Source organism: Pelodiscus sinensis, chromosome 12 (genome assembly GCF_049634645.1).
Source record: "Pelodiscus sinensis isolate JC-2024 chromosome 12, ASM4963464v1, whole genome shotgun sequence".
Taxonomy (NCBI): Eukaryota; Metazoa; Chordata; order Testudines; family Trionychidae; genus Pelodiscus; species Pelodiscus sinensis.
In genome coordinates this window covers 28756545-28784059 of record NC_134722.1, presented here as the reverse complement: position 1 = coordinate 28784059, position 27515 = coordinate 28756545, and the positions used below count along the sequence as shown (strand labels likewise).

Genomic DNA, 27515 nt, shown 5'->3' with positions numbered 1-27515 from the left:
TCTAATGTCAGCAATTGTCAGGCGAGTGGAGGAGTACCAAAATACCGAAAAAGGTTATATAAGATTGGCTGAAACAGACCACGAGCGGACGGGTTGCGAATCCAAAAAGCCAGGTCTGATCAACCAGGGCTTCCTCCCCGGCGCTGAATCTCGCTGCTGCACATAAGTTCCAAAAGGGGAACAAATAAGCTCCGAAAGGGGAACGAATACCGGTCGTAAGTTGTAACGAAAAATCCAAAGAAAGAAAAAACAAAGAAAAGAATATCTCCTGAATCTAAGCAATGCTTCTATCTTTCTTAACGTGAGTATTATATAATTGTTAACTCCATAAATTGTTTAAAGGTAAATCAGGAGGGTATATCTGTAGAAGAAGTTATTATTTCTTGTTTTTTTTTTTTACTGTACTGTTTTTCTACTTTTTCTTTGTATATTATATTGTCTTAAAAGAATCAAAAATAGTGAATTGATTTAAATGGAAAATTAATTATAAAGTAAATAGAAAAAATAAATAATCTTTGTTTGACCCTAAAAAGAAGTATTCCTCTGTCTGCGGTTTCAAATCCTTTAAAGAACCAAACCCGGTTACCGAAACCGAGTACACAGATTATAGGAAACACTGGTACTGAGGAAGGGAGCAGACCTGTAAGTGACTCTTGATCCAAGAGACAAGGAGCAGTTTCAGAGAAGGCAGGCAGAAAAACATTTTCTCCCAGGTAAGGAATACATAGCTGGGGAAGGAATGGGAAGAGTACTTCTGACATCCCTGAAACAGGAACTCTGGGTAGAAGAGTTACCTTTACTTTCAAAGAAAATGATGGGGATGGCAGGGGGCAAGGGAGCTCACTATGTATGTTGCTGACATCTGTCTACTGTCCTCCATGCTGCTGCCCTCTGCAAGGCTTCCTCAGCACTTCCCAATGGGCATTCTTTTGGTCTGCCACTCAGAGGAAGGAGAAAGCGAACAGGGTCTTACACAGGCAGGATCATCCCCTTCAGTCTTTGTGTCCTCTCTCCTGCTTTCTGCAGTGGGAAATGGATAGTGCAGCCTGCTGCCTTTTCTACCTTTTGTTCAAGTCAAATGTGGAGTGATCTGCATCACTCCAGCCTTGTGCCAAATTTTCATCTCCAGACGTGTTCCGTTTTCGTGTACGTCTAATCATTGTGTCTGTGATCATCCTGCATCCTCGAGTGACGTGTGCAAGGTTGAGATGGGAGATAGATTCCTTGTACTCTCCATCCCATCTGTATTACTTGCCCTAGTGTACGTGCAATTTTAATACCCAAAACAAGTCAAGGAATTCAAAGTTAGATAGCCCATAGCAACCCCCTGACTTAGCCCTCTTGTGAATGTATTTTCTAGTCTGTATTATTTTCCACTGTTAATTTATTGCCTTAATATATATCTGGAACATCTTGCATCAACGGTATTAAAAACAGTGGAAAATTATGTATATGACTTTCTAATATTTAAGTTAACGGATTTTCTAGTCTAGGCATAAAGAAACATTCCATTAAAACAAGGTGACTTGCTAGAAGCAAGTTTATAAACAATTGTGCATATTATGACAACAGCTGAACCACGGGAATATTCTGTTAGCTAGCTAGTTTACAAAGGAAGCCATTCCCTATTAATCTCCAATGGTGTCACATTAAAATGCTTCTATTAATGTACCACTAAAAAGTAACCTAGAGCCTAAAAGTAACACACAGCACATTTACCTGGTGATGATGTCCAGAGTAGTCACTTGTGGAATCTGAATCTGCTGAGGAGTCAATCCATGTTGTTCTAACTGTTTAGGGATCAGGTGTCTATGTGCAATTTCTATCTTCTCTTCTTGTGTATATCCTTCAAAAGAAAGCATCTCATTCACATCTTCTTAACTAGACTGTACCAGGATTTCAAACTTACTCAAATGTAAAACTGAGGAAATTTAAAGAAAGAAGTTAGTTTACTGAATTATATGCAAATCTCTTTAAATCTCAAATAATCTCAGGAGTCAATTAAGTCAATATATGAATTACTTGCCCAGCTAGGCAGTTGTTTTAAATTTTCTAAGCATAACTTGTAAAAATTGCCGATTTACAAAAAAAGTTTGATTTCTGCCATGTCAGATGGCATGAACAATGAAAGCAGAAAATGCTTTCGAAGTACATTGTGGGGAAACTTCACATCTGTCCATATACTCTGTCATTATTCTGTTTATCGCAGTTTATGTACTATGATTTATCAAAGGCATAATTTTGAAAAAAAAGACTCATTTCACAGGCAGTGTCAACTATGGGTGTAACTATGTTTGTGTAGTGTGTTTATGGAATGATGTGTTATACACAACAAACAACTACATCAGACATCCATCTGATTTTTTATTACAAGTAGCTCTTAAACATTCAAGTGAGGTAGCTAGATACCAGCATTCTCTCCATTTAAACTCTCAAAATTTCAGATGCAAAAATCAGATCCCAATCCTACAAACATGCATGTGTGAGAATGTATTCACCCAAACAATTCCATTGACTTTAGTGGAATTTATATGAGTTAAGTTGTGTGTACATGAATTTGCTGGATTGAGTATTAGCTGGGACTGTCTTGAAAACTGGCCCTGTAAGCCATGTAAAAAATATCAGTGTAAAACAAACTACTGAGAGATTTCTCTCCACACAAGAATGAGGGAGCACTCAGGAGGCCTTTTTTGCATGGATCAGTGCTCCTTTCAATGTTGCTAGGTCTATATGGCTAAGATCAAGTTTTGTACATGTTCTTAGCAGTTTAATTATTGAAGCAAAAACTACACCTAGAAAACTGGAATTTCTGTCCTAGGAAGAGTGCACGTTTGAAGACGCATTCTACTGCTGTTGCTTCAAAAGAAGATCTTCATGCTGCTTCAGAGATATATCATGAGAAGTAGCAATTAGACTTACCAAGGCCAAAAACACTGCCCTAGAGGAAGATGGCATTTGCTACAACCTTCCCCAAAAACGAGACCCTGGCAGCCTTGTATTAACTGCCATTTTCATCAAATGCAAACAGTTCCACCATACTCCCAGCACCTGAAAGAAGTTCACGACAGTGCTCATCTATAAAGAAGGTGAGTGAGACGACCACAGCAACTGGAGACCATCTCTCTGTTCCACCACATACAAACTGTTATCGCCACTAGGATCACAGACAGGTCAGTGAATACAGGAGCCATCAGCTCCATCCAGAAAGGCTTTATGTTGTGCAAAGGCTGCTCTGAACACAATTTCATCTTTCAGACCACCATCTAAGGAGCCAGGAGGGCATGGATGCAGTGTCCATAGCATGGCTTGATCTGGATAATGCTTTCAGACTAATGCCTCACCAAAACATTTTTGACACAGAGTTCAAATGCCTGAAAACTCTTTTAAACTGGTCTGGGAACTTTATAAAGGATTCACCATCACCATCCACTCCATGAAAGGAGAGAACCCTGAAATCCCAATTCAGAGTGGTGTGAAGCAAGACTCTCCCCTCAGCTGCACTGTTTTCAATCCAGCCATGGAGCTGCTCATTTGAGTGATCTCCAGTGGTCTAGATGGTTTTTACCAGTACAGCAACAGTGAATATTCTGCCCACATTGATGATCTGGTCCTGATCACAGATGACCTTAAGAACGTCCAATAAATGCATTCTGTCTCCAGCTAGGTGGATAAACTGATGGGACTGCACTTCAACACTACAAAGCATGCACCCCTGCATATCGATGGCAGTAAAAGAGACTCAATCCAGACAAATTGATTTAAGATCTAGGGTGAATCCATGATTTCCACGCCCAGCAGACAACTGCAGATACCATCATGGAACTCCTATAAGATATGGCCAAGATCAACACCTCCCTACTGAACCATGGAAGAAGATCAATGACTTGAATACCTTCACGATCCTTTGTATTTCATTCATCCTGAAGGGGATCTGTCATGGCAAAGTATCTCTCAAAAAGGCGGACATCATCAGGCAGCTGGTGAAGAAAAGCGAAGTTACTCACTTTGGTGAGATAACTGTCGTTCTTCGAGATGGTGTCTGCGGGGCTGCTCCACTGGTGGTGCTGGTCTTGCCCCAGCATCACAGACGGAGAATTTTCCAGTAGTAGTCGTCAGCCGGACCGTGCATGCGCCGCTAGTCATGGCATTCGCGCTCTTTTCTCATTGCACGGTCCGGCCCCCACCAGTTCCTTGAGGCCGCCTCTAAGTCTGAAAAAGAAAGCAGAAACGGACTCCGAAGCAGGGAGGAGCGCAGGTAGTAGAGCACCCGTGGGGACACCATCTCGAAGAACAACAGTTATCTCACCAAGGTGAGTAACTTCGCCTTCTTCTTCGAGGATGTCCCCGCGGGTGCTCCATTGTTGGTCACTGAGTAGTAGTGGTCGCCACAACGGAAGGAGGGATCCGGAGTCCCTATTTATCCGCTATGGAGAGAACCCAGTCGCCAGAGCCCCATCAGACTGCCAAGCCTGAAATAGAGAACAGTGTTTAGCAAAGGTCTGGTGAGAAGCCCAGGTGGCTGCCCTACATATGTCCACCCTTTTAAAAATGCAGTGGACGCTGCAATGGCTCTAGTAGAATGAGCACAAGGTGGAATGAGTGCCGGTACTTTGGCCAACTTTGTCGGCGCCATCAGTGATGTTGGTGCCGGATGCAACAGCGCGGGCATCAGTGCCGTAGTCGTCGGTGCTGCATTCTCGGCCTGTATAGTAGGCAGTGCCAAGGGCGCTCTCGATGCCGTATATGGTTTTAGCACCGGAGGCTTCAAGACCTGCGGGACTGGTATATATCGCGGTGCCGAGGTTGGCTCACAGCCGGTTTTCAATTTCTGAGGCACGTTAGACTTCGGTCGCAGCATAGAAGTGCCGGACGTGCCTGGTTTATCCCCGTGGCTCACTCAGCCGTGAGAGACCGCTGGTAGAGACCGCGTTGGGGAGGGCCTCGTCTTTTTGGCTGTAGAGGTTGTTGGGGAGGAGGCTCTACGCTTCACTGACTGGCGCTGTGAGGCAGAAGAGAGAGTTTGCGGTTGGAGCGCCTGATTGAAAAGCAGCATCTTTAGCTGCCGTTCCCTGTCCTTTCGTGCCTGAGAAGTCAACTTAGCGCAGTGAGCGCATTTTTGGGGCACATGAGACTCCCCTAAACATTTCACACAGAGGGCGTGGCCGTCGGAGGCCGGCATAGATTCACGGCACTCCTGGCATTTTTTGAAGCCTGGTGAAGAGGACATTTTTCTTCCTCCTTGTTGTTGTTTCTTTTTTTTTTGTTTGTTTTTTGTTTTAAACTGAGAGAACAGGAGGGCAATTAACTATATACAGAGAAATCAACAGAGAGGAGGGGAGAAACGGAATCTTAGACCGGGAAAAAAAGCTGCTAAGGAAAGAAACCTCTTTTTTTTTTGTTAAAGATCAACAGGGAATAAATGATAACAAGATAAAAGCGATCAAGAACGTCTCACAACACGGAGCAGTCGAAGAAGGGAGAGCGCGGTTCCTTGCGTCTGCAGCCTGAGGCGGTCAAGAGGAACTGGCGGGGGCCAGACTGCACACAGAGAAAAGAGCGCGAATGCCGTGACTACCGGCGCATGCGCGATCCGGTCGACTACTACTTCTGGAAAATTCTCCGTCTGCGGTGCCGGAGCAAGTCCAGCACCAACAGTGGAGTAGCTGCGGGGATATCCTCGAAGAAGAATGTATGTTTCTTTCCTAGCGGGCCAGCAACGAACTGGTGTGCATCTTACACAGATCAGGTGACACCAACATTCCTTGAATGGATGATATGTATGATGTTGACATCATCATTCATGTTTTCTGGCTTCTGATGTCCCTAGAATCCATAGTGAAGAACATTGTGGAGCTTTCTCTGAAGTATACGATCAAGAAGCAAATTACTGGGACCTCCTCCAACCAAGATGTCACCATCTACCTAAGTGGCTCCCTGGAAGGGGAATTTGGAAGAGAGAGATTTTGCTTTGCTCTGGACTTGTGCCTGGAATGCTACACAATGGCTAGAGAAGTGTATCAGGTGCCGCTGGATGTGGTACGAGAAATGCCAAAAGCTGTGAGTCCTAGTGCCACAAACGTAGAACATGCAGTGCACTATCATGACTCCAAGAGCCAGAGGCAAGCTGGAGAGGACCTTGAAGGATACCATCCCGTGCCAGTATTTGAAAATCAGAAGTGGACACTTGACCAGGACAAGTCATTTAAGGCAAAGTGAAAATGGCATGCCAGCAACCACTTTCTCCCTAAGGGCAGCTTTACCCGATTTGACGACTGGAGGTTCATCCACCAGGCCCAGCTCAACTGTATCCTTCTTAACCAAGCCATCTACCACAGGAATCGGGACAAGTGATGTAGGAAGTGCAGCTATGCCAACAAGACGTTACCCCACATCTTCTGTAGTTGTAAGCCCCACACCAGGGTCTAGCAACTGTGACACCCCATCCACGATTGTCTGGTGAGAGCCATCCTGTCACCCATGGGGAATGATGCCCTGAACTCTGCCATCCCTGGAATGGACAACCAACTATGACCAGATAATGCATCACCAACGACCAGAAAAAAGATCATGGTGCACATCATGGCGGTGCCCTTCGAAAACAAGATCCTGGTGTTCCATGATGCCCAATCTCGAAAGCTAGAGAAATACGTCCCTATGTCCAACACCCTGAGAACCAAGGGCTATGAGGGTCATGGTCATAAGCTTATCATCGGAGTGCTGGGAACATGGGATCCCAGTAACAAGTGAGTACTGAAAGTGGAATCAGTCAATGCTACGCTCAGCTGATGCAGCAACTCATGGGATCAGATGCCATCAAGTGGTCTAGAGACATCTACCTGTAACACATCACTGGACATCAGCAATACCAGGAGAGAAGGAGCTGGAGCATGGTCAGGAAAATAAGTCAAATACTTTGCTGGTGGTCTCTTTTCTAAGGGACAACCTGCCCTAAATACCCAATTACTGAGGGACAATCCTCACTCATTGATATATTTGCTTTTCACAATCAACTCTTTGAATAACTTCTTATGAATGATGTACCCAAATATTTGCATGCTAATATATATACTGTATTGTATATTTGTGGATAATCGAAGCACTATGACCAGATTTACAGACGCTATTTTCTTAACCTGAATATGATGTATTTTAGCATTACATATAATACATTTTTTTAAACTAACTGCACACAGATACAAATCTGTGGCCAGTTGGAATTTAATGGATATCACTATAGTCCCCGCTGTGGCCATTCAACAGGGATAGAACTCCAATCTTCCTGCTGCAAAACACAATCCCTTTCTTGAAAAATCCTGTGAAGAAGCTATTAGCTGACAGCAGGGTAGGACAGTTACACATCAATCCATTCATTAAAGTTCTTCACAGACTGAACAACTGTGTCACATAATTAGGCCTAGATTTTCAAAAGTAAAAAGGTGAATATTCCCACAGTGAAAATCAGGACCACTGACAGTGTCTCAAGATGGACACCCAAAAATGGAGGCATTCAACATAATTAGTTGTGGTAGAAAGTCTTGCAACAGATTCTAGTTTTCTACAGTGAGACTTATAAAGAGTACACTTTTTTGACAGGAAAAAGTCCAACTGATTTAGGACACGCAGAAATCATGTTAGTCAAATTACTTAATTGTTACCTGGAACCTGAATGACCTCCATTCTGTCCAACAGAGCTGGTGGGATAGTAGCAGTAGTGTTGGCTGTGGCTATAAAAAGGACTTGGGATAGGTCGAAGGCTACATTTAAGTAGTGATCGGTGAAGCTATGATTTTGTTCTGGATCCAAGACCTTAAAAAATGTGAATACAAAAACAGTGCTGTTGCTTCACATCAAAGCAAAACAAAACACACAAACTTTTATTTAGCTATCTCCTATGTGCTATTGGTACTGTAAGCATGCTTTCCTTTTGGTTGTCAGGCCCTAAATAGAATTCCTGATCTCTGACATTCTGCTCACCTGTTAGTTGTTTATTACTAGATTCTATCCTGCATGGAAAAAATTGCAAATAGAAATCCCTTAATAAAATTAGATACAGTAGAAAAACACCATCAGTATTTTTAATTTTAATATAATAGGATATCACTATTGAAAAGTGAATTCTGTACAGTATAATGTGTATTATGATTGTGAAAACCTTCTAAACTCATTCATTTTACTTCTGCTCAGTTCCACTGGAGTTGCTAGAAGCATTTCAAAATTAACTTACTTAAACTCTCTTATATTAGCACTTTGCTATGCATTACTCAGCATATTTCATCAACTTTTCAAACCCATTATATAATCCTCAACCATTTCCTTAAAGTTCATGTTGATTCTGTCAGGTGGCTTCATATTACACAATGCTAGCAAGAGCATCAAGCATTCCAAGGAGCACAGCTTTGGTGAGGCCACTCATACCAGAAATTAAGAACTGCCTTCAGTCTTCAGGCTACTGTTCCTCTCATGAGACTGCACATATGACCTAAATCACTGTAACCTAACTGTAATCTACCTAACACCACAGCCAAGGGATTATCTTTCAATTTATACTCTCCATAAGCGAAGGGTTTCATGTTTTCACGTTATTCAGAGTATTTATAGAATCTGAAGTATTTACACAGGTAGAACAAAAATTTCTCTCAAAGATGTTTGCTTGCAGAGAAGCCCTCTCTCAAGATGTGTAACAAATATAGATGTTTCCCATTTTTTAAAAGAAATGAGGCAGTTTTGAGTTCTCCATAACTATCACTATGCCTAAATACAGAGGAACACTCCAGTCGTTAAGTCTTTTTCTCCCTAAAATAATTCACCAACAAGGTTAAAGTTCACTTTATCAGGTAATGCCATGAGTATTTGACTTTCATGCTATAAGCTGAATGACTACTTTTAAATTAATTTTAAGTGAGATCCTTTCCATTACAAAACTCTTAACCTAAAGTTAAACTTTAATGGTTATGGCTCCATGTCTGTCATGGAGGTCACAGAAGTCATGAATTCTGTGACTTTTCATTACTTCTCCAGGGGCCACTGTGGCTGACCCAAGGCCTCTGAAACAGCTGGCTCTGGGATGGCCCCCAGAACAACCACACCAGCCACTACTCTGGTGGTCCTCTGCAGTGGTCCCAGTCAGCTGAAAGCAGCCGCAGCAGCTGCAGTTGACATACCTGGGAACTAGTCCCTGGCCAACCAGCCAGAGCATCCATGGTTCATGGCAATAGGCAGTGATCCCCAGCCGACTGCTCAGAGCAGCAATGGTCCAGGGTGATAGGCAACAATCCCCAGCTGCCTCCCAGAATTTCCAATATAGCTGGAACAGCTGTGGTAGCCAGTTTAATAAATATTTCCTATGACAGATGTGGCAATTTCTTGCAATATCCTGGACAAACTTTATTGAATTAAGTTATATCTTACTGTATTAAGTGTATGTATCACTGTGGACTAGAGATTGCATGTAATTCCATGGGGAGGATGAGGAGGGAAAGAGGGATAATTAGGAGAATTCATACAAGCTGAAAAACCTCTGAAGGGGCACCACCAGTTGGAGAGACTTGTATACAGTGGTTCAAGCTGAACACTCTATAGCGGCCAGCAGATAACAAAAGCCCTTTTGAATAAATAATCCAATCATAAATTGCTTCGAGCCTTTGCTCAGATGTAGCAAACAGACTGGCCCTTCTATCAAAGAACTGGAAAGACTGACACCAACTAGAGCCCTTGTGGAGAGGTGGGAGGGGACTGATCCCTGGCAGGCTTATTAAAATGTGTTTTTATTGTTTTGACTATCTTTTCCCTATAACACTTGTACCATAAGAATAACTATGCTTGCTTAGAAAGAGTTCGGTGGTAACCTAACTGTAGGTAATTATACTGTTTATAGACTGAGGTAAAAAGCAGAGTAAACGTGCTTAAGCAGTCTGATGTGCAGGGAATTGACAATGAAGGCAGTGAATTGTGCAACCTAGAAACACTTCAGTGAGGAGGGAGAGAGCCTTGTGTCTTCACCAGAGAGGTCATGGCTGGAGAGCTAGAAATCTGAGCATGAGTGCCGTGGATGGACCATGGAGAGGTGCTGTTGCCCTGAATTCTGATACAGTAAAGTCTCGATTATCTGACAAACGGATAACCGGAAATGTCAAATAACACGGACGGCGCTGGCTTGTGGTGGGGTGGAGGCCCAGCGCGCTCTGGCTGAAGGGCGGGAATGGAGCAGCAATGGCAGCAGCGGCGGCAGCTGACAGGAGGGCCTCCCAGGCAGGATCCACTCTTTGTCTCAGTGGTGGTTGGCGTGCATGTTGCCCCCTCCCTGGCAGATTCTGGATGCTGCGTCCTCGTGAAGGGCCGCGTCCTCCCCCTTCCTCTTCCTCCCTCCTCCCCCGGGCTGCCCGGATGTGCCCAAGGCCCCAGCGCTCCTGCCTCTCTTCAGCCTGGTGGCAGCGGCGGCCCCTTCCCTTCCCGCCTCAGCCCAGAGGGGTGGGCCCCTGGATTCCCCCCTTGCTCCAGCCAGGAGCCGGGCTTGCTCCGTATGCGGGCAGCTCCCTCCCTCCTTCGCCCCCTCCAGCCCGCAAAGTTTTGGGAAGGGGAAGTGGGTCCAGGCCAGCTCCAAAAGGTGGGGCCACTAACGCGGCAGGATGGCGAGGATTGGGCCCCAAGCAGGGCACAGGCCCAGCACACCTGAGCACCGGGCGAGCCCACAATGCAGGCACGAGGTGCCTCAGGCATGGGGTAGGGGGTAAGGTTGCTGAGCCCGCGCTGCGTGTGCCGAGCTGAGGGGAGCCCCTGAAGACCTGCCAACCAGAGCTCCTGCCCAGCCCTGGAAAAAGGGAAAGAAGGGCCATTGTGGTGTGAAGCATCCCTGGAGTCCCTTGCCATCACGTGACGGGCAACACCATCGGATAAAACAAAATGTTGGATAAATAAAGGTTGGAAATTCGAGACTCTACTATACCTACAAAACTACCTAAGTCTTATAGAAGCAGTGCAGGGGATCTACATGAATGGTAGGAGGAAACAACAAGTACTCTACTATACTTGCCCACACTGTCACCAAAACACTCTTCATAAACTCTGTGTAGTTCATGGGTTACTTTGAAAAAATGTTCAGAAATAGCATGGAAAAGCAGCTGTACCAGCAATGTTTCTACTGCAGAGTAGCCCAAATTCCAAGGTAAATGGACGTTAATTAATTCTACTCAAAAGAGCATCAACTTCTTCTCTGCATTTTGTGATCTTCCATCAGAGGGGTTACAAATAACAGCCACAGACCAGGTTAACAAAAGTTGATCCAATAGAAGATCTTACTTCACCCACCCAGTATCTCATATATCCTTGGATCAATACTGCTACAACAGTGCTAAATTAAAATGAAAGCTCCACATCAATTCTCAGCTAATCAAAATTAACATTAAGGCAGTAAGCACAAACAGAATGTCATGTTCAAGTGGGCAATTGAAGAACTATTTGAGGGTGAAAGACAATTAATGTAATGCTGGTGTAAGGCTCTCATTTTTAAATACTAATATTGGCACATCCAGAAATTCTAGACCACCAATATCTACAGAAAATATTTGGTTGCAAATTCAATGCTCTCCGTAAGCTTTATATGAACGCAAGAATGGCCATACTGGGTCAGACTAAAGGTCCACCTCGTTCAGTATACTTTCTTCCAACAGTGGCCAACGTTAGATGCCCCAGAGGAAGTGAACAGAACAGGAAATCATCAAGAGATCCTTCTGTCATCAATTTCCAATCTGAACAAACAAGAGACTATGAACACCATTCCTGGCTAATAGCAATTGATGGACCTTACCCTCCATGAATTTATCTAGTTCTTTTTTTAACTCTGTTAAAGTCCTTATCTTCACAACATCCTCTAGCAAGGAGTTCCACGGGTTGACTGCTCTATGTGAAGAAAAACTTCCTTTTATTTGTTTTAAACCAGCTGCCTATTAATTTTATTGGTGACCCTTTAGTTCTTCAGTTATGGGAACAAGGAAATAACTTTGTTCATTTTCTCCTTACCAGTCATGATTTTATAGACCTCTATCATATCCCACCGTAGTCTCCTCTTTTTCTAATCTGAAAAGTCTCAGTATTTTTAATCTCTCTTCATATGGGCCCTGTTCCAAACCCCTAATCAGTTTTGTTGTCCTTCTCTGATCCTTTCCCCTCATCCTGGCCGAAACATGGCTCCTCCTCACCCATGCTGCCACAGTCCAATACACTCAGCCCTGGAGCACGGTTCTTCCTCCCCCGTTTTGCCCACACACTCATAGCCTCTCCCCCAAAACAGTCCCACCTCTGCCTCACTTGCTTCCACCCAACTGCCAGATGGGGAGAGGAGGGACACACAATCAGGTAGGGTGGAGGTATAATTCAAAAAACTGGAGGGGGGGCACTGTTCTACTATCATGACATTTTCTATTATTCCAAGTGTTTTCTTTCCGTTGTTGCTATGTGAAAGATCTACACAAACAACAGGTAGCCCTCCTACAGGAAAAAAATGTGAAACAGTTTCAAATATACAAACTGCAAATAAACAAACTGCAACAATTTTCTCTGATCCTTTCACTTACCTTAGAGGTTACTAGTCACAATAGCAGGTAAATAGTTTTCCAGACAGAAGTTTGATTTTTTTAGTCAACAGTGGCCCTTTAAATTGCAGAGTTATTTTTGCCAACTAAAGAATGAAGGAGCAAGGCCAGTGTTTACAAAATGAACATGAAAAGTCTGGAAAATGTAGCCATTTAACCAGTACCACATGTACTAAAGGTTTACATAGTGTACGTGGCTCTGTTACATAGGTGATTAGTACCACTGAAGTTGTGCATGTTTAGTCTTATCAAAGGTGCATTTACTATCATATGTATGATTTTGGTTTGACTGAAAAAATTAAGACAGTATGCTCATTGAGCTGAATACATCATGTATATGGAGCTCACAGATTCAAATGATCTGAAATCGGCCTCTTCTGAATTTTATGACCGCAAAAATGCATGTGACCCTCCTCCTATTTAATATGCACAAGTAGGCATTTGCGCACCAAATTCAGGTAGTTTGGTGCTCATTTATACAAGTCAGGTAGCTAGATGGTCAACTACCTCGCCTGTATGCTTTAAAACAAGCACACATATTCCTGTAGAAAAGAGTCTCACTGTATGTAAAGTAGATACAGCATAGAAAAGTCATTGCCATATAGTGTGTAACTCTAAGAAGGAAAACCACAATAATTTACTGCTGTTGTGAAAGAAAAACAGCAGGCTTAAATAATGAAGTGTTAACTTCCTGTTTCTATTATTTTTACTTGAGGGTGTTAAATGAAATACTTGCAAGTACTTCAACTGAGTCATTTTTCCACAATTAAACAGCTACAGTATTTACAAGGATCACAGCACTATGAATATGCTGTTTTCTGTTTTTAACTTTATCTGAAATTAAAAGTCCATACATATGGCAATAATCCACATCTGCTTCCTACCTCACACCTGTCTACCACCTTCATTCCATCTTTCTTTCAAATTACTGTGCTTTTTCTTCCCACATGATAAATTTTCAATGGTATGTTGACATGAAAAGTTCTCATGTTACACATAATGGAACCTATGCAACTCCTGAGCAATTGCATATTGCTGTCAAGATAATTTATCCTTTGCATTATGGCATGAATACATCCCTTGTCCTAGCCATTTGAATTACGGCCATGAACAGTGTTGGTCAGGAAACTGACTGGATAAAAACAAACACTCAGAATTAACTTTGATTATTGTAAATCTTTTGCACTTTTAAAAAAATTAACATTTTTGTTCAAAAAGCTTTCAATTAGAAAGAATCAATTGGGGTGAATTTTTAACTCACTGCAGAAGCAAAGTGGAGCTATTTCAATTGATATAATTTGATTAGTAAGGAACTCAAAATTCAAAATCCTGCAGTGTCTGGATAAGTATCTGAAAAATTCATATATTCCCTTTAAGATGTCTGACTATTAAAATATACTTGAAAAGTGTAAGCGCAAGGCTGTGACTCACCAAACATTTCCTCTCAATATTGTTCACCACTATATCATCAGATTATTCAGAGGTTTCCTACTTAAGTGCTTTCCTTAGCAGGCACCTGTTCTCATCATTTATCTTCTCCTTTACTGATTGAGACAGGGACCTTCAAGAGTCAGAGTCAGCCAACTGTAACCAGCCTCGTTACATATGGATACCTATTATCACATTCGTACTCTACAATTTAGAGGGATATACAAACATACAAAATGTGAACAAAGCTTTGGCAAATTTTCTTAGACGAAATCAAGTATTAATAGATATCACGACTCGATTTAATCTTCTGTTGCAAGTCTACCCTTGTTCCTTTTTAATAAAACTGTTCTGTCAAGGCTTCCACTGAAATCTCTGCAACACATGGATAAAATAATTTTGCTTCACTGACAGATAAAATGGAGCTTATTTATTCTGGCAGTTTTAATAAAATATAACCAGGAACTTTTCAAAGGGGCCTCAAGGCCATCTCCTAACTTTCAACATGCTCATTTGTGTGTGCAAGCAGTATCTGCATACAATTTAGAACTGTGCACACAAACTGGCCACATCTTTGAGGCATGCATCATGTATTTCTGAAAAGGATCAACCCATTGGATTTTGAAAGCACAATATCCTTACAACCATATGCAGCAAGTTAAAAGCTCTGGGAAAGTTCCATAAGTTTTATTTACTGGATTTTAAAATTCAATCACATGTAAAGATCAATCTTTCTGCCCTTTTTCTTCACATCCGTTCTCTAAACACATCCCTTATGGAACCCATTTGTTAGGGCTATGTTGTTGGTTAATATATTATTTCCTAGGATACATGTGCAGTGGCATAATGTATTTTAAAATATGTCCAGACAATAGAATTGGATATTTAATTGAAATCGTAACAGAAAAAGAGCCAGTTTAAAATTCTGAATTATCTGATGGAATTTTAGTTTTTCTTAACAGCAGACATCTCTCCCTAGACTTGTCTTTACTTTGTCAAGCTAGGTATTCTTAAGGTAGAAAAAACAGACACTAACCAGTAATCTACAATAGGAAATAGAGATTACTCTGAGACTGCAAGGGGAGGACACAGGTAGAATACAATTATCACAACAAGCACTGGGTACCAAACTTGTCTTTTCTTTGGACATTATTCTAACCATTTTCCCAAAAATAAATAAAGGTGCATTTCAATACTCTGCCTTTATCTAATATAGCGAGGTTAGATTTTTTTTCCAAAAATTACGTTGAATATATCATTTATATAAAAATAATTCTTAAGGAGCAAAAATATCTTGGCAATTTCCACAGTGTACTCACATGCATACAAAGGTTTCTCTGTACAAAATATTTTATTACCAGAAAATTCAGAGGTGAGTCCAATGGATTTTTAATTGCCTTCCTATAATGCTTGGTCTTATTTCACTTCCCTTCAAATACATACTAACAAGCACTTGGATCCATTTCTATTTTCTCCAGCTTTCAACAGAGGTCATCTAAATTTAGAATAAATGTTCCCTTGTTGACGAACTGTAACTGGAAGTAAGAAGACATTCTGTTTTGCTTAAGCAATAACTCCACAGAAGCACAACGATAAAAATACACCCAACTTGGCCTCCAAGCTTGTGAGGCAGGACACATTTATTCTTGAGCTTACTCACTGCACTGGTACCACTGAGGATTATCACCATTAAAACACACCTAAACATATTAAGACCTTTTCCTCATGCCATTTAAGATAAATAATAGAAGTTAGAAGCCACGCTTTTATGCTGGCTATAACTAATAGGCCATTCAGCTGATCAATTGCCATCATTATTTTCCTACAAAATAAAAAATACCAATAAAAATACAACCACCAAAGCAGATTTAAAAAAAAAAATTGTATGTTGAGGTCCAAGCTCTTCTTTGGAGGGAGTGAAGGACCAGATTCAAGATGCATAGGCAGCAGACACCAAGTAGGTTTCAGGAACCTTAGTAACTATACTGATGTCATTTAAAGAAAGATGCTATTATGGATCAGTTCACCTTATAAAGGCAGCAAAAGAAGTGATGAGAAGGAGGACAGCTGGCAAATAAGTTCAGGAAAAGATACATAAAGCCTTATTTCCATACTGGACTTGTATCAAGAAATAGAGACTCGTTAAACTAATCAACAACAGGGTTGATTAAACACTGAACTAAAACAAATTTACTTGAGATATAGTCAGATCTTTGAATATAGGAGAACCAAAATTTTACAAACTATGAGACGGCTCATCTGTTGGTGCACAGTATTACAGTGTCATTCAAGTCAATGGCACTAAGGCAATTTATACCATGCATCTGGCTCAGTATGCTCAAAATACAAATTCCTTCATGCTCCACTGGAATGCCCACCATTACAGAGGTAAAATGTACAAAATGCTTAATAGTGTATATGAGCACTACTCAGTAATCTAAGATAGGAAATGAAGAACACTTTGAGACCACAAAGGGAGGATATGGGTAGAATAAAACTAACCAAAGTAGAACTGGATACAGCTTTGGCGATAGGACCCATACTCTTGAGAAAGGTGTCATACTTTCTATATTTAATCCAAAAGATTACAGATGTTGAGCCGAGATGACACATTTTCCATTTCCACTCCTTACTGCAGTCCTCAGATTTTCCTGGGATGTCTCTCAGCCTAGCACTGACGAGGCCCAGCCCAGCTTAGTCTGAAGTCTTGGAAAGGGCAGACACTCAAGTTGATTATTATGTGTCCTCTTACTTTTTAAAGCTCATTGCCATGTAAGGCCTGTAGTTTCATCATACTTGGAGGTTTTCTATGCATTTCAGGAATGGACACTTTATAGCTAGAGCCCTGCAAATTCACATATAATCATGGGTGTCTGTGGATGTGGATGCAAATATCCATAGCTCATTTTTGCGGACAAAGATGCAGATATAAATTTTGCATCTAGAAGTCTACAAATTTGCAGATATCTGCTTTGCAGTGGCAGGTGTTTGCATCCACGCCCCCCAGGGAGGGGCAGGGCTGGGTGCTAGCCTCCCCCAGGCAGCCCTCAACACCTGCACAGGACTCTGATAGTGATTTAAAGAGCCTGGGGCTCTGGTCATGGCTGCAGTAGGAGCAGCTGAATGCCCCTGGGCCCTTTTGAATGCCCCTGGGCCCTTTCCCCCTCTACCCATCAGTGGGCCTGCCATGGGACCTTGCCTCCAGTTCTCTGAGTTTGTCTGGGTTTTTTAAGTCCACTGCTCTTATTCTGCTGCTCTCATTTTCCTTAGAAATATATCATTTCATGATCACTTTCACCAAATGGCCTTCCACCATCAGCTTGGCTACCAATTCCTCCCTTTTGGTCAGAATCAAATCTAAAATGGCTGTTCCCCTGGTAACTTCCTCCTCTTGTGGAAGAAAAAGGCGTTACGAATACATTCCGAGATCTTACTAGAAATGTTGTATTTTTCTATATTACTTTTTTAAACAGATCTCTGAATAATTAAAGTCCTTCAATACTTCCAGATCTTGTATTCTGGATAATTTCTGCTAATTTTTCTAGAAATGTCATCTACCTCCCCCCTTTCCCGATTTAATGATCTGCACAGGTTGGACCTCCCTAGTCCGGCACCCTCAGGATCTGACCACTGCTGAACGAGGGAATTTACTGAATTCATTTCTGGCTCCCCACCAGTTACTCTGCTACCATTCCCAGCTGGGCAGCCTGCCACTGGCCCAGTCTTGCCTGGTTGCCGGGCTGCCACAGCCCCAGCTTCCCACTGCCAGGTGCCGAGGCCCCGGCTCCACCTCCGGGCAGCCAAGCTACCATGGCCATAGCCCCAGCTAGGATATCACTTCCCAGGCCCTAGTCCTCAGGTTGGGATGCTGCTGCCGCAGCCCCAGAACCCCTGCTTGGCAATCATAGCCCTGGCTCCCCAGCCAAGCTGCCAGGCTCCTGTGGCCCCAGTTCTCCAGCTGAGCTGCTGGATTCCCAGCTTTCTGGCTGGGCTGTGTGGGAGAAAAATCAAATAACTCCAATTGTGTTAAAGGGGGGGACTGTGGAGGAAATCAAAACTCTCTACAAGAAAGCTGCTGTAAGAGTTAAAAGTTTTCCAGGTCTCTCTCTCTCCAACAGAGAAATCATCTTAACTCTAATCAAGACCCTTACAATGCCTCCTATCTCAACTTCATGGAGACTCCTAGTCTGTCACAATTTGTCATGTAAACTCTTATCTTTGTCACAGTTGCCTTGTAGACTTTTCACTCAGGTTATCATGTGCCTTTGAACTGTAAAACTTACTTTCTAGTACTTCTGGTGTGAACAGAAACATCTCAGAGTACTTCTGCTGAGACTTTGATATATTAAAGAAAACGATCAACAACTAAACTGTCTGAACATACTGTATAAAGGATCCCTGAACCTGTCTCTCAGGGCTGCTGCTGCTCTCACTCTGGTAGCTGTCAGCCTGCATTCATGCATAATAAAGTTTTCCTTCTAGATTTCTCTCCTGCCTCACTGCTTTGACCTCTAGCCTCAGACCCTTCTAGGGACTCTGTACCCCAGGGGAGCGAGATTTCCCCAACAGCTGCTGCCAGGCCCGCTGGGCTCTCAGGGCTCCTAACTGCCAGCCCTCCTGCTGCCTGACTCCTGGCCATTACGGCGCTCTCGCCTGGTCACAGATGTTGCCAGACCAGAGAGTTAGGGAGGTGCAACATGTAATAGGGATGTAAAATCCATTCAATTAGTAAACCACTTAAATCTTGGGCTGAAGAGGCCCTGGGTACACTTGCAGACAAGGGCTGCTCCAGTCCACACCAGTTAACCATTTCTTCCTGTTTACTCACCATTGATGAGGCTTAATCCATTACTGTTAGTTAAGCACTCAGATCATTGGATTAACAAGTAAGTGCAAACTGTTTGCATTTAATTAGATGTTCACTACAAAAAAAACTAATTTAAAATTAAACAACTATAGTGTAAGCACTTGTGACCCTCCCTGTACTAAGTCATTAACTTGGCTGTAGTATTAGCTTGCACCATTGAAAGCTTGAAAATCAAATAAAAAGGATTACATTCCAAGGAAAACATTAGTTAAATCTAGGTATAGTTGGATTTTTTTAATCAGCACATATGCTGGTTGGCCCATAGGGGCTCTTCACATCTGCTAGTAATGTTAAATCTATAACAATTTATGTGATTAAACACTTCTGTCATTTAGTGTAAAAGTATTCTTAACAGAACCAAGTTTGGTACATTTAAAATGTCTCACTTTTTACTTGAAGTTTAAAATACTATGTTGAGCATGTGTAAAAAAAGCCATTTTGAATCAGAAAAAGTTAAAAGTTAAAGAATTCTATCTTAATATGTATTTTAGAAGATGTCCAGCCTGTAGAATTTGCACTATGTATGAGAAAAGGCAGAAGATCTAATCATCTCTGAGATAACTAACAGTATGCAAAATCATTTCAGCCTGTCTTTCACTCAATAAAAGTCCAACTGTGCCATCACCAAACTAACACTTTCTTCCCAAGAATGATATTCAAAACTCTGCTAGTCTGCAATGAAACAATCTTTTTAATTTACAGGATGTGGCAGTATGAATATGATGATTCCATATCTTACCTCAAGCAAAGCAGCTGCAGGATCTCCCTGAAGGCTCTTCCCCAGTTTATCAACCTCATCTAACAGAAACACTGGATTGTTAACCCCAACAGTCTTCAAGCCATTGATTATTCGACCAGGCATACTGCCAACATAAGTGCGCCTAAGTGAAACAAGTGGGGAAAAATAAAAAGCAGAAGAGATCAGGCATGAAAACAACAAAACAAACTCAAAGAAACAAATCTGAAAAGAAGCAGCTTTACAATAATACTCCTGTAAAAAACACTTTTTTCCTCTATAATCATTGGACAAGTTTCTCGTGTTTCCATTATTCTAATCCTAATCCTTTACTGAAATATTTGCTCCAGGCAGAGTAAAGCATGTCTAAAGTCCATGTAGTGTATGATCCTGTATGTGACTATAAGCAAAATTTTCAGTTTTTTAAAACCCTTTGACTACCTAGAAACATAGGTATCCTAACTTGCGACATATAGTAGTAATAAATTAGGGCACAATTCCACCAATGCCTGATTCTATGAAGCCTATGATAGGTAGTCATGTGTCCTAACTGGAACTTATTAACAGAGATTTTTAATTGAATAACCTTTTCAAAAACTTTATAATTTATTTTGTCATATTTAAACAAAACAGAACAAATAAATTAGCAAAGCATGCATGGCATGAATGCCTACCTATCCAAATTTGTTTAGGAAAGAGCCTTTTTACACAGTGTATGGGGAACTATATTCATTTTTATACATAAACACACAAATTTCCCAAGTTTGTCAGTCTGTTTGCTCCATAACCAAACAAAACACTGATGGCTCAGAAGATACTGATACTCCAACAGTATAGCACATCGAATATCTCATGAACTTCACAAAGCAAATATGCAGAACAGGTCTAAATGATCTGCATATAATCTGTATTAAACTGCTTAGAATAAAAACAGGATGACCTTTGGAAAGATGACTCCTAAAAATCATGGGAATGGTTTCAAAACTACTAAAGTTAATGATAAATCATTGAGCCCCACAGGAAATATCACCACACTATGTAATAATTAGGGATGTGAAAGTTTAACAGGTGCGGCTGGAGCAGCTCCCCACCTGCTGCAGGCAGGAGACTGCTGCAGCCCCACAGGGAAGGGGCACGATGGGGGAGGAGGTCCTGGACAGGCTGCTCTAGCAGCAGCCCTTGCCTATTGTGGGCCAGAATGCCTCGCAGGTAGGGGCTGCTTCAGGCACTTTCTGTCCACGGTGGGCCTGGGCACCCCACAGGCAGGAGCTGCTCTGATCAGGACACTGGAGCAGCCCTTGACAGAGGCAGGGGGACAAGATAGTGTTCCTACCCAGCAGATACTGCCAGTTAGCCAATTAAATGGGATTTTACATCCCGGCTACGTCTAGACTGGCATGATTTTCCGGAAATGCTTTTAACGGAAAAGTTTTCCGTTAAAAGCATTTTCGGAAAAGAGCATCTAGATTGGCACAGATACTTTTCCGCAAAAGCACTTTTTGCAGAAAAGCGTCCGTGCCAATCTAGACGCGCTTTTCCGCAAAAAAAGCCCCGATCGCCATTTTCGTGATCTGGGCTTTTTTGAGGAAAACAAAGCTGAGCTGTCTACACTGGCCTGTTTGCGCAAAACTTTTGCGCAAAAGGACTTTTGCCCAAACAGGAGCAGCATAGTATTTCCACAAAAAGCACTGATTTCTTACAGTAGGAAGTCAGTGCTTTTGCGGAAATTCAAGCGGCCAGTGTAGACAGCTGGCAAGTTTTTTCGGAAAAGCGGCTGATTTTCCGGAAAAACTGGCCAGTCTAGACACAGCCCCTTAGTAATAATGATATGGTTTTATATTACATTTGTCCATTGAAGGAGAGGGCATGATTTTATAATTAAAGAGATATTTACATTTCACTTTATAAAAGGCTATGGCATGCTATTCTCTAGGGGCTCAACAACTGCTGAATACATTCAGGCTCCTTAACCTTAAAGGAAAAATAGCAAAGAAGTTATGGCAAGTCCAGCAGCATCAACATTTTGCAAGGTACAGTCTCAGTTTCTGTCTTGAAAACTCAACAATATTTTTAAACTGTAACCATTCACAAAGTATTAGGTAATCAATGTCTAGAAATAAATAAAATTACTACACATAGAGATGGGGAGTTAATTGGATTCCTGCTAAAATGGGTTTCTTGTAATATAGGAAGGGTGAAATGGACAATGTAGGCCTCATGAGATTTCCAAGGTTCAAATGTAGAAGCAGCACTGTTGGGCATAGGTCTCTGTTCAGCAAAGCATTTGTGCTTAAGTTCCATGAAATCAATCCTCAATTGCTAAAAAGAGTTGGACAAGAGTGTGGTAAGTAAGAAGATATACTGTTAGAAATATAATCATAACTTTTTTACTGCCATTACCCTTCCTTTCTCTTCTTTCCCTCATCCCTTGTACTAATTTTTAAATATGGCAAATCACGTTAATTAAATTCAACACGGCTATTTAATCAGTGGATTAAATTCTAACTTAAAATGAGCAAGCATTTATTTACATAATTTGATCTGCTAACAGGAAAGACAGTTTAAATATACTGCATGAATTTAACAGGTACATGGATATCAATTTTCCCTTTACATCTGTAACAGCTTTCGATGGAGAAAATTAGACTGTCTATAATCCTGTGATACAAAGTGTCATTGCTATAAGTGGGCCGTACCCAATGTTATTATTACATTAATTTGACAGACTCAGATCCACAATACTGACAAGTCATGCTAATTTTGCAAGAGATTAATAAATACCATGCAAAGGCAAATCTATATGAGGACATTAGAGAGACTAAATACAATGTGACGGGGGAATAACAGTTTAATAATATGATAACCACCATGTGTCTGAGTATCTTTCACTGAAATTCTTGCTCGTTGCAGAATCTAAATTGCTTCCATGTTTCAATGTTCAAAAATTAGTGACTGGTACTATTGAACATTGAAGATGGTTTTCAACTATGTATTTCTGCTATACAATATAAACATATCTGAACCTACAATGGGATTCTTTTTTTGTGGGGGTGTTCTTCCCATCAGTGACAAAGCAGTCTATCCTAATTAGAATTTAAGAAAAGCAGCAGCTTTATAAACACTAGACAAACTCTAGAGGCTCACGCAGAAAACAGAACAGCAGCAGGAATCTTCAAAAGACCAGAAACATTTGTGTCCTCACCACAAGCCTAGACATCAGCTGACAGCAGCTTCTTAACATAAGAACGGCCATACTGGGTCAGACCAAAGGTCTATCTAGCCCAGTATCCTGTCTACCGACAGTGGCAAGCACCAGGTGCCCCAAAGAGGGTGGACCGAAGACAATGATCAAGCGATTTGTCTCCTGCCATCTCTCACCAGCCTCTGACAGACAGAGGCCAAGGACACCATTTTATCCCCCTGGCTAATAGCCTTTTATGGACCTAACCTCCATGAACCTATCTAGCTTCTCTTTAAACTCTATTATAGTCCTAGCCTTCACAGCCTCCTCTGGCAAGAAGTACCACAGGTTGACTACACGCTGCGTGAAGAAGAACTTTCGCTTATTAGTTTTAAACCTGCTCCCCATTCTAAAGACCTCTACTGGAGAAAAACACATGCTCCCTCATATTGGTCTTACAGGCAGTCCCCGGGTTACGTACAAGATCGGGACTGTAGGTTTGTTCTTAAGTTGAATCTGTATGTAAGTCGGAACTGGCGTCCAGATTCAGCCGCTGCTGAAACTGATCAGTTTCAACAGCGGCTGAATCTGGATGCCAGTTCTGACTTACATACAGATTCAACTTAAGAACCCCAGGCATCCCCAAGTCAGCTGCTGCTGAAACTGGAGCAAAGCCGCGGAGCACCGGGGCAGCGGGACAGCCCAGACGCGCCGTGGCTGTCCTGCTGCCCTCGGGCTCCGCGGCTTTGCTCTGCTTTGCTCCCCGTCCCCCTGGTCTGCAGACCAGGGGGACGGGGAGCAAAGCGGCGGAACAGCGGGCAGCAGACAGCCCAGATGCGTCTGGGCTGTCCACTGCCCGCGTGTTCAGCCACTTTGCTCTGCTTTGCTCCCCGTCCCCCTGGTCTGCAGACCAGGGGGACGGGGAGCAAAGCAGAGCAAAGCCGCGGAGCCCGAGGGCAGCAGGACAGCCACGGCGCGTCTGGGCTGTCCACTGCCCGCGTGTTCAGCCGCTTTGCTCTGCTTTGCTCCCCGTCCCCCTGGTCTGCAGACCAGAAGGATGGGGAGCAAAGCAGAGCAAAGCGGCGGAACACGCGGGCAGCGGACAGCCCAGACGCGTCTGGGCTGTCCACTGCCCGCGTGCTCCGCCGCTTTGCTTCCTCTCCCTGGTCTGCTGGAGACCAGGGAGAGGGCCCCGTTCGTAACTGCGGATCCGACATAAGTCGGATCCGCCTAACTCGGGGACTGCCTGTATTAGGTTAGGTTAATACATTTTTAACACACACTTTCAATTTGGTTTAGGTCCTGTACACACTAATATCAGAATTTCACTTGCAAGAAGCTCATTTAAACAACTACTGGTAGAGGGATATTAGCAAGTTCCCTCATTAATTTGCATAGAAATTATGATGACAACTATAGTATATGATACTAAACTTTTTTTAAAAAATGGCAATTTAAAAAAATGTTTCTTCTGTGTCTTCAGTTCTCTTTTTAATAAGGAAGTTTTTGTCAAATGTAAGTGACAAACATTTACATATGGAGTAGATGGGGGTAAAAGCTAAAGACTGCTGGAGGATGTCTGATAAAACAGTTTTGTTTTTGTAATGCAATGTTGACTTCATTTTGAGAATGCAGAACAGTAGTGGCTTCTCATGAAAAAAGGACTCACATGCATTCCAGCTGTAAGCATGTGATCAGTGCTTAAATGGTAAAAGCTGGGCGTTTTCAGATTTCCATATTTGTACATCACATGGAACTGCACGCCCATTGAAATGCCACCCCATGACATAATGCTGAAGTCTAACGCACTTACTTCTCTCCTACTGAACTGATCATTCAGTATATACCTTCCTCCCACCTAGAAATTCAGTGCCAAAATATATATATTGCGAATAAGGGTTATCAAAATAAAACACAAACAGTGTGATATCAAATCTATGTAAAAACTTTTATTTACTGTGAGTAGGAGAGGTAACAAGCACTAACTCCAATGATAACGGAAAGTCCTCTTTAATGGTATAGAAAGGAGCCATTAGGTGGCATTGAAGCCTGATTCATACCAAATGACTCATGTACTCTCAGTGAACCTTGTGTCTTTCTGTACAAGCATCATCCCAGGCACTGTATATTCCACAGAGAAGCAGATAGTGTCTTTCTCTCTCCTACCATCCCTTCATTTCTTTTCTCCCCTCCCCCCAACCCCTATCTTCACATTTCTGTCTGGTAATATTCATTATGTCAGTCTGAAATGGTATTTTTATGTTAACTAAAGCATATCTGAGATAATTTGCAGGAAAAAATTACATGATACAACTTCAATTTTTGTATTCCCAATTCTTTAATTGGATCCTTATGGACTCACCCCTTCACTGGCACCCATGTTCACTACAGGCTCCACATAGGTGCAGGGGATCACTTGTGAAGATTCAACTATGGAATCAAGGTTTTTACATAAAGGACTTTGTAGGACCAACCTGCAGAAAAGCTTACACTGTTAAAAGATGCAAACCCTACACAAAACAACTATAGTAAGACTCACTAAAAGTAGAGACAATTCTAAGACAAAAATAAAAACATTTGAGTCTTTGTTGTGTGCAAGCATTAGATCCTAACACTATACACACAATCCTGCAAAAATAGTCAAGAGTTAAGAAGGAAGGGATAAATCTGGCAACTGAGTGAGTGCAACCTTTATTGAGTTTAATTGGCATAAAAGGATATATTTGATTCTCAAATTCTGTGCTTCTTTGTTCACTGAAGAATTCTCAACTTCGTGCTAAACCCTCAAACAATACTTTGTTCTTTCCTGATGCAATACACTAAGGGTACATCTAGACTACATGCCTGTCGCCAGAGGCATGTAGATTAGGCTACCAGACATAGAAAAATGAAGCGGCGATTTAAATAATCGTCGCTTCATTTAAATTTACATGGCTGCTGCGCTGAGCCGACAAACAGCTGATCAGCTGTTTGTCGGCTCAGTGCGATAGTCTGTACGCGCGGGTGTCGACATCAAAGGTATTTGTCGACCACCCAGGTATGCCTCATCCCAAGATGATGATGTAAATTATTTAAATCGCCGCTTCATTTTCCTATGTCTGGTAGCCTAATCTACATGCCTCTAACGACAGAGGCATGTAGTCTAGACGTACCCTAATAGCCAAAGAGTTTTCAATCAATTTATTTTTTTAATAAGATTTATAGTTAGGGCTCAGACATTTATATCAATACAGAAAGCTTTATTTTAAATCATCCATTTCTAGAGAATAATATTTTAATAAAGCCTTTATAAAATACTAATGACTTAAACATTTTAGCTTAACATTGTGTTTACCTGCCATCATTTTGTACAGCGCTAGTATTCATGTTTGGTCCTGCCATGAGCGCAGGGGACTGGACTCGATGACCTCTGGAGGTCCCTTCCAGTCCTAGTATTCTATGATTAATTCTGTGTTTTAAAATGGATGAGATGGCAAGTCTAAAATAAAACTAGCGGGGTAGAACTATAAAGAACTATTTATAACTGGAAAAAATCTTGTGTTTTGACTTTAGAGAACTATGTAAGCAGAGCACTCACCTGAAAACCTAATAGGCAGACAGAAGTCCTATCTATTGTCTGCTGAAAAAACATGTCTTTTAGTATCAATGCATGCTTCTTTTAAGAAATGTCTGACACCCTCTTGTGGTTCCAGTTTGAATAGCAGCACGTTGCACAATGATTTAAATGACATATGTAACCTTCAAAGTTTTAACATTCGCATAATTAGAAATACCTGAACTGTAAATGAAAACTATTATTTAACGTTAGGATCCATGACTTATAATTCAGGGCTTTATAGTGAAGTGAGGGGCTAAGTTTTCTCCATCTTCCATTAATGCCTGAGAGATTTTGCAATATGGACAGATGCTAAAAGGTCAGTTTTTACCAAAATGGAAATAGAACACACACTCGTTCATTATAACCTAAAAAAAAAAAAATGCTTCTGTGTGTATAAAACAGCCACAGGTCCCTCTTTTCACTGACTGATATATCCACAAGAGGAGCTTTCTTCTACAGCAGGTTTAAAAGAATTCCTGTAAAGTCAAAAACCCAAACCCAATCAAATATGCACTCTTGGTAGCATATGAATAACTGTTACTTAGCAATTAACTCCTGTAAAGACGTGTACATTTTCTATTTCATGTTCTGCTCTTGTAATGCATATAATTAATAGTATAAGAATGTGTTCATCTTTGAAGACCATGCAAATGTTGGCAAACAAATGTGTCAGACTATTTTACTGACATGCTTTCTAAAAGGAGAGAGAACTCAGCTTGCTTCACAGTAATTACTGCCAAAACAGTGGAGAAAACAGCCTTGGGGAAAGGAGGTGCAGTATTAGTCACCTCCAACATAAAGTTACCCACAAATTAAAACACACACAACGCTGCCGTTTAATATAGTCTCTTCTGAATTTCCAGAAGCTACATACAGTTTCATGAGAAAATACGATTCCACTAAGTTTTTTTCCACATTTCATCAGAAACAAGTGAAAAGACTAAAATAATTAAAACAAGCAATGAAAGCTTCCAACCAAATGAAATAATTAAATATTATCAAAAGTATTGTTAAGGAGATAGAAAGGTTTCTTGCTCCTCCCAGAAAGTGTGAAAAATAACTTCTGTTGGATATGTCAAGCTCAAATTCATCACTGTATAAAATTTTGTCTTCTGAAA

General features: G+C 41.6%; 1 protein-coding gene across 2 annotated transcripts in view; it reads right to left on the bottom strand.

The window, feature by feature from the left end:
• The window catches only part of LONP2 (lon peptidase 2, peroxisomal), a 94690-nt gene that overhangs the window by 43504 nt on the left and 23671 nt on the right, over positions 1-27515 (bottom strand). For both annotated transcript variants that reach the window (XM_075940219.1, XM_006121177.4), the window contains exons 8-10: positions 19622-19763; positions 7656-7806; positions 1720-1846 (exon numbers count right to left, since the gene is read on the bottom strand). In XM_075940219.1, coding sequence (XP_075796334.1) covers positions 1720-1846; positions 7656-7806; positions 19622-19763 — 420 coding nt within the window. The remainder of the gene's footprint in view (positions 1-1719; positions 1847-7655; positions 7807-19621; positions 19764-27515) is intronic.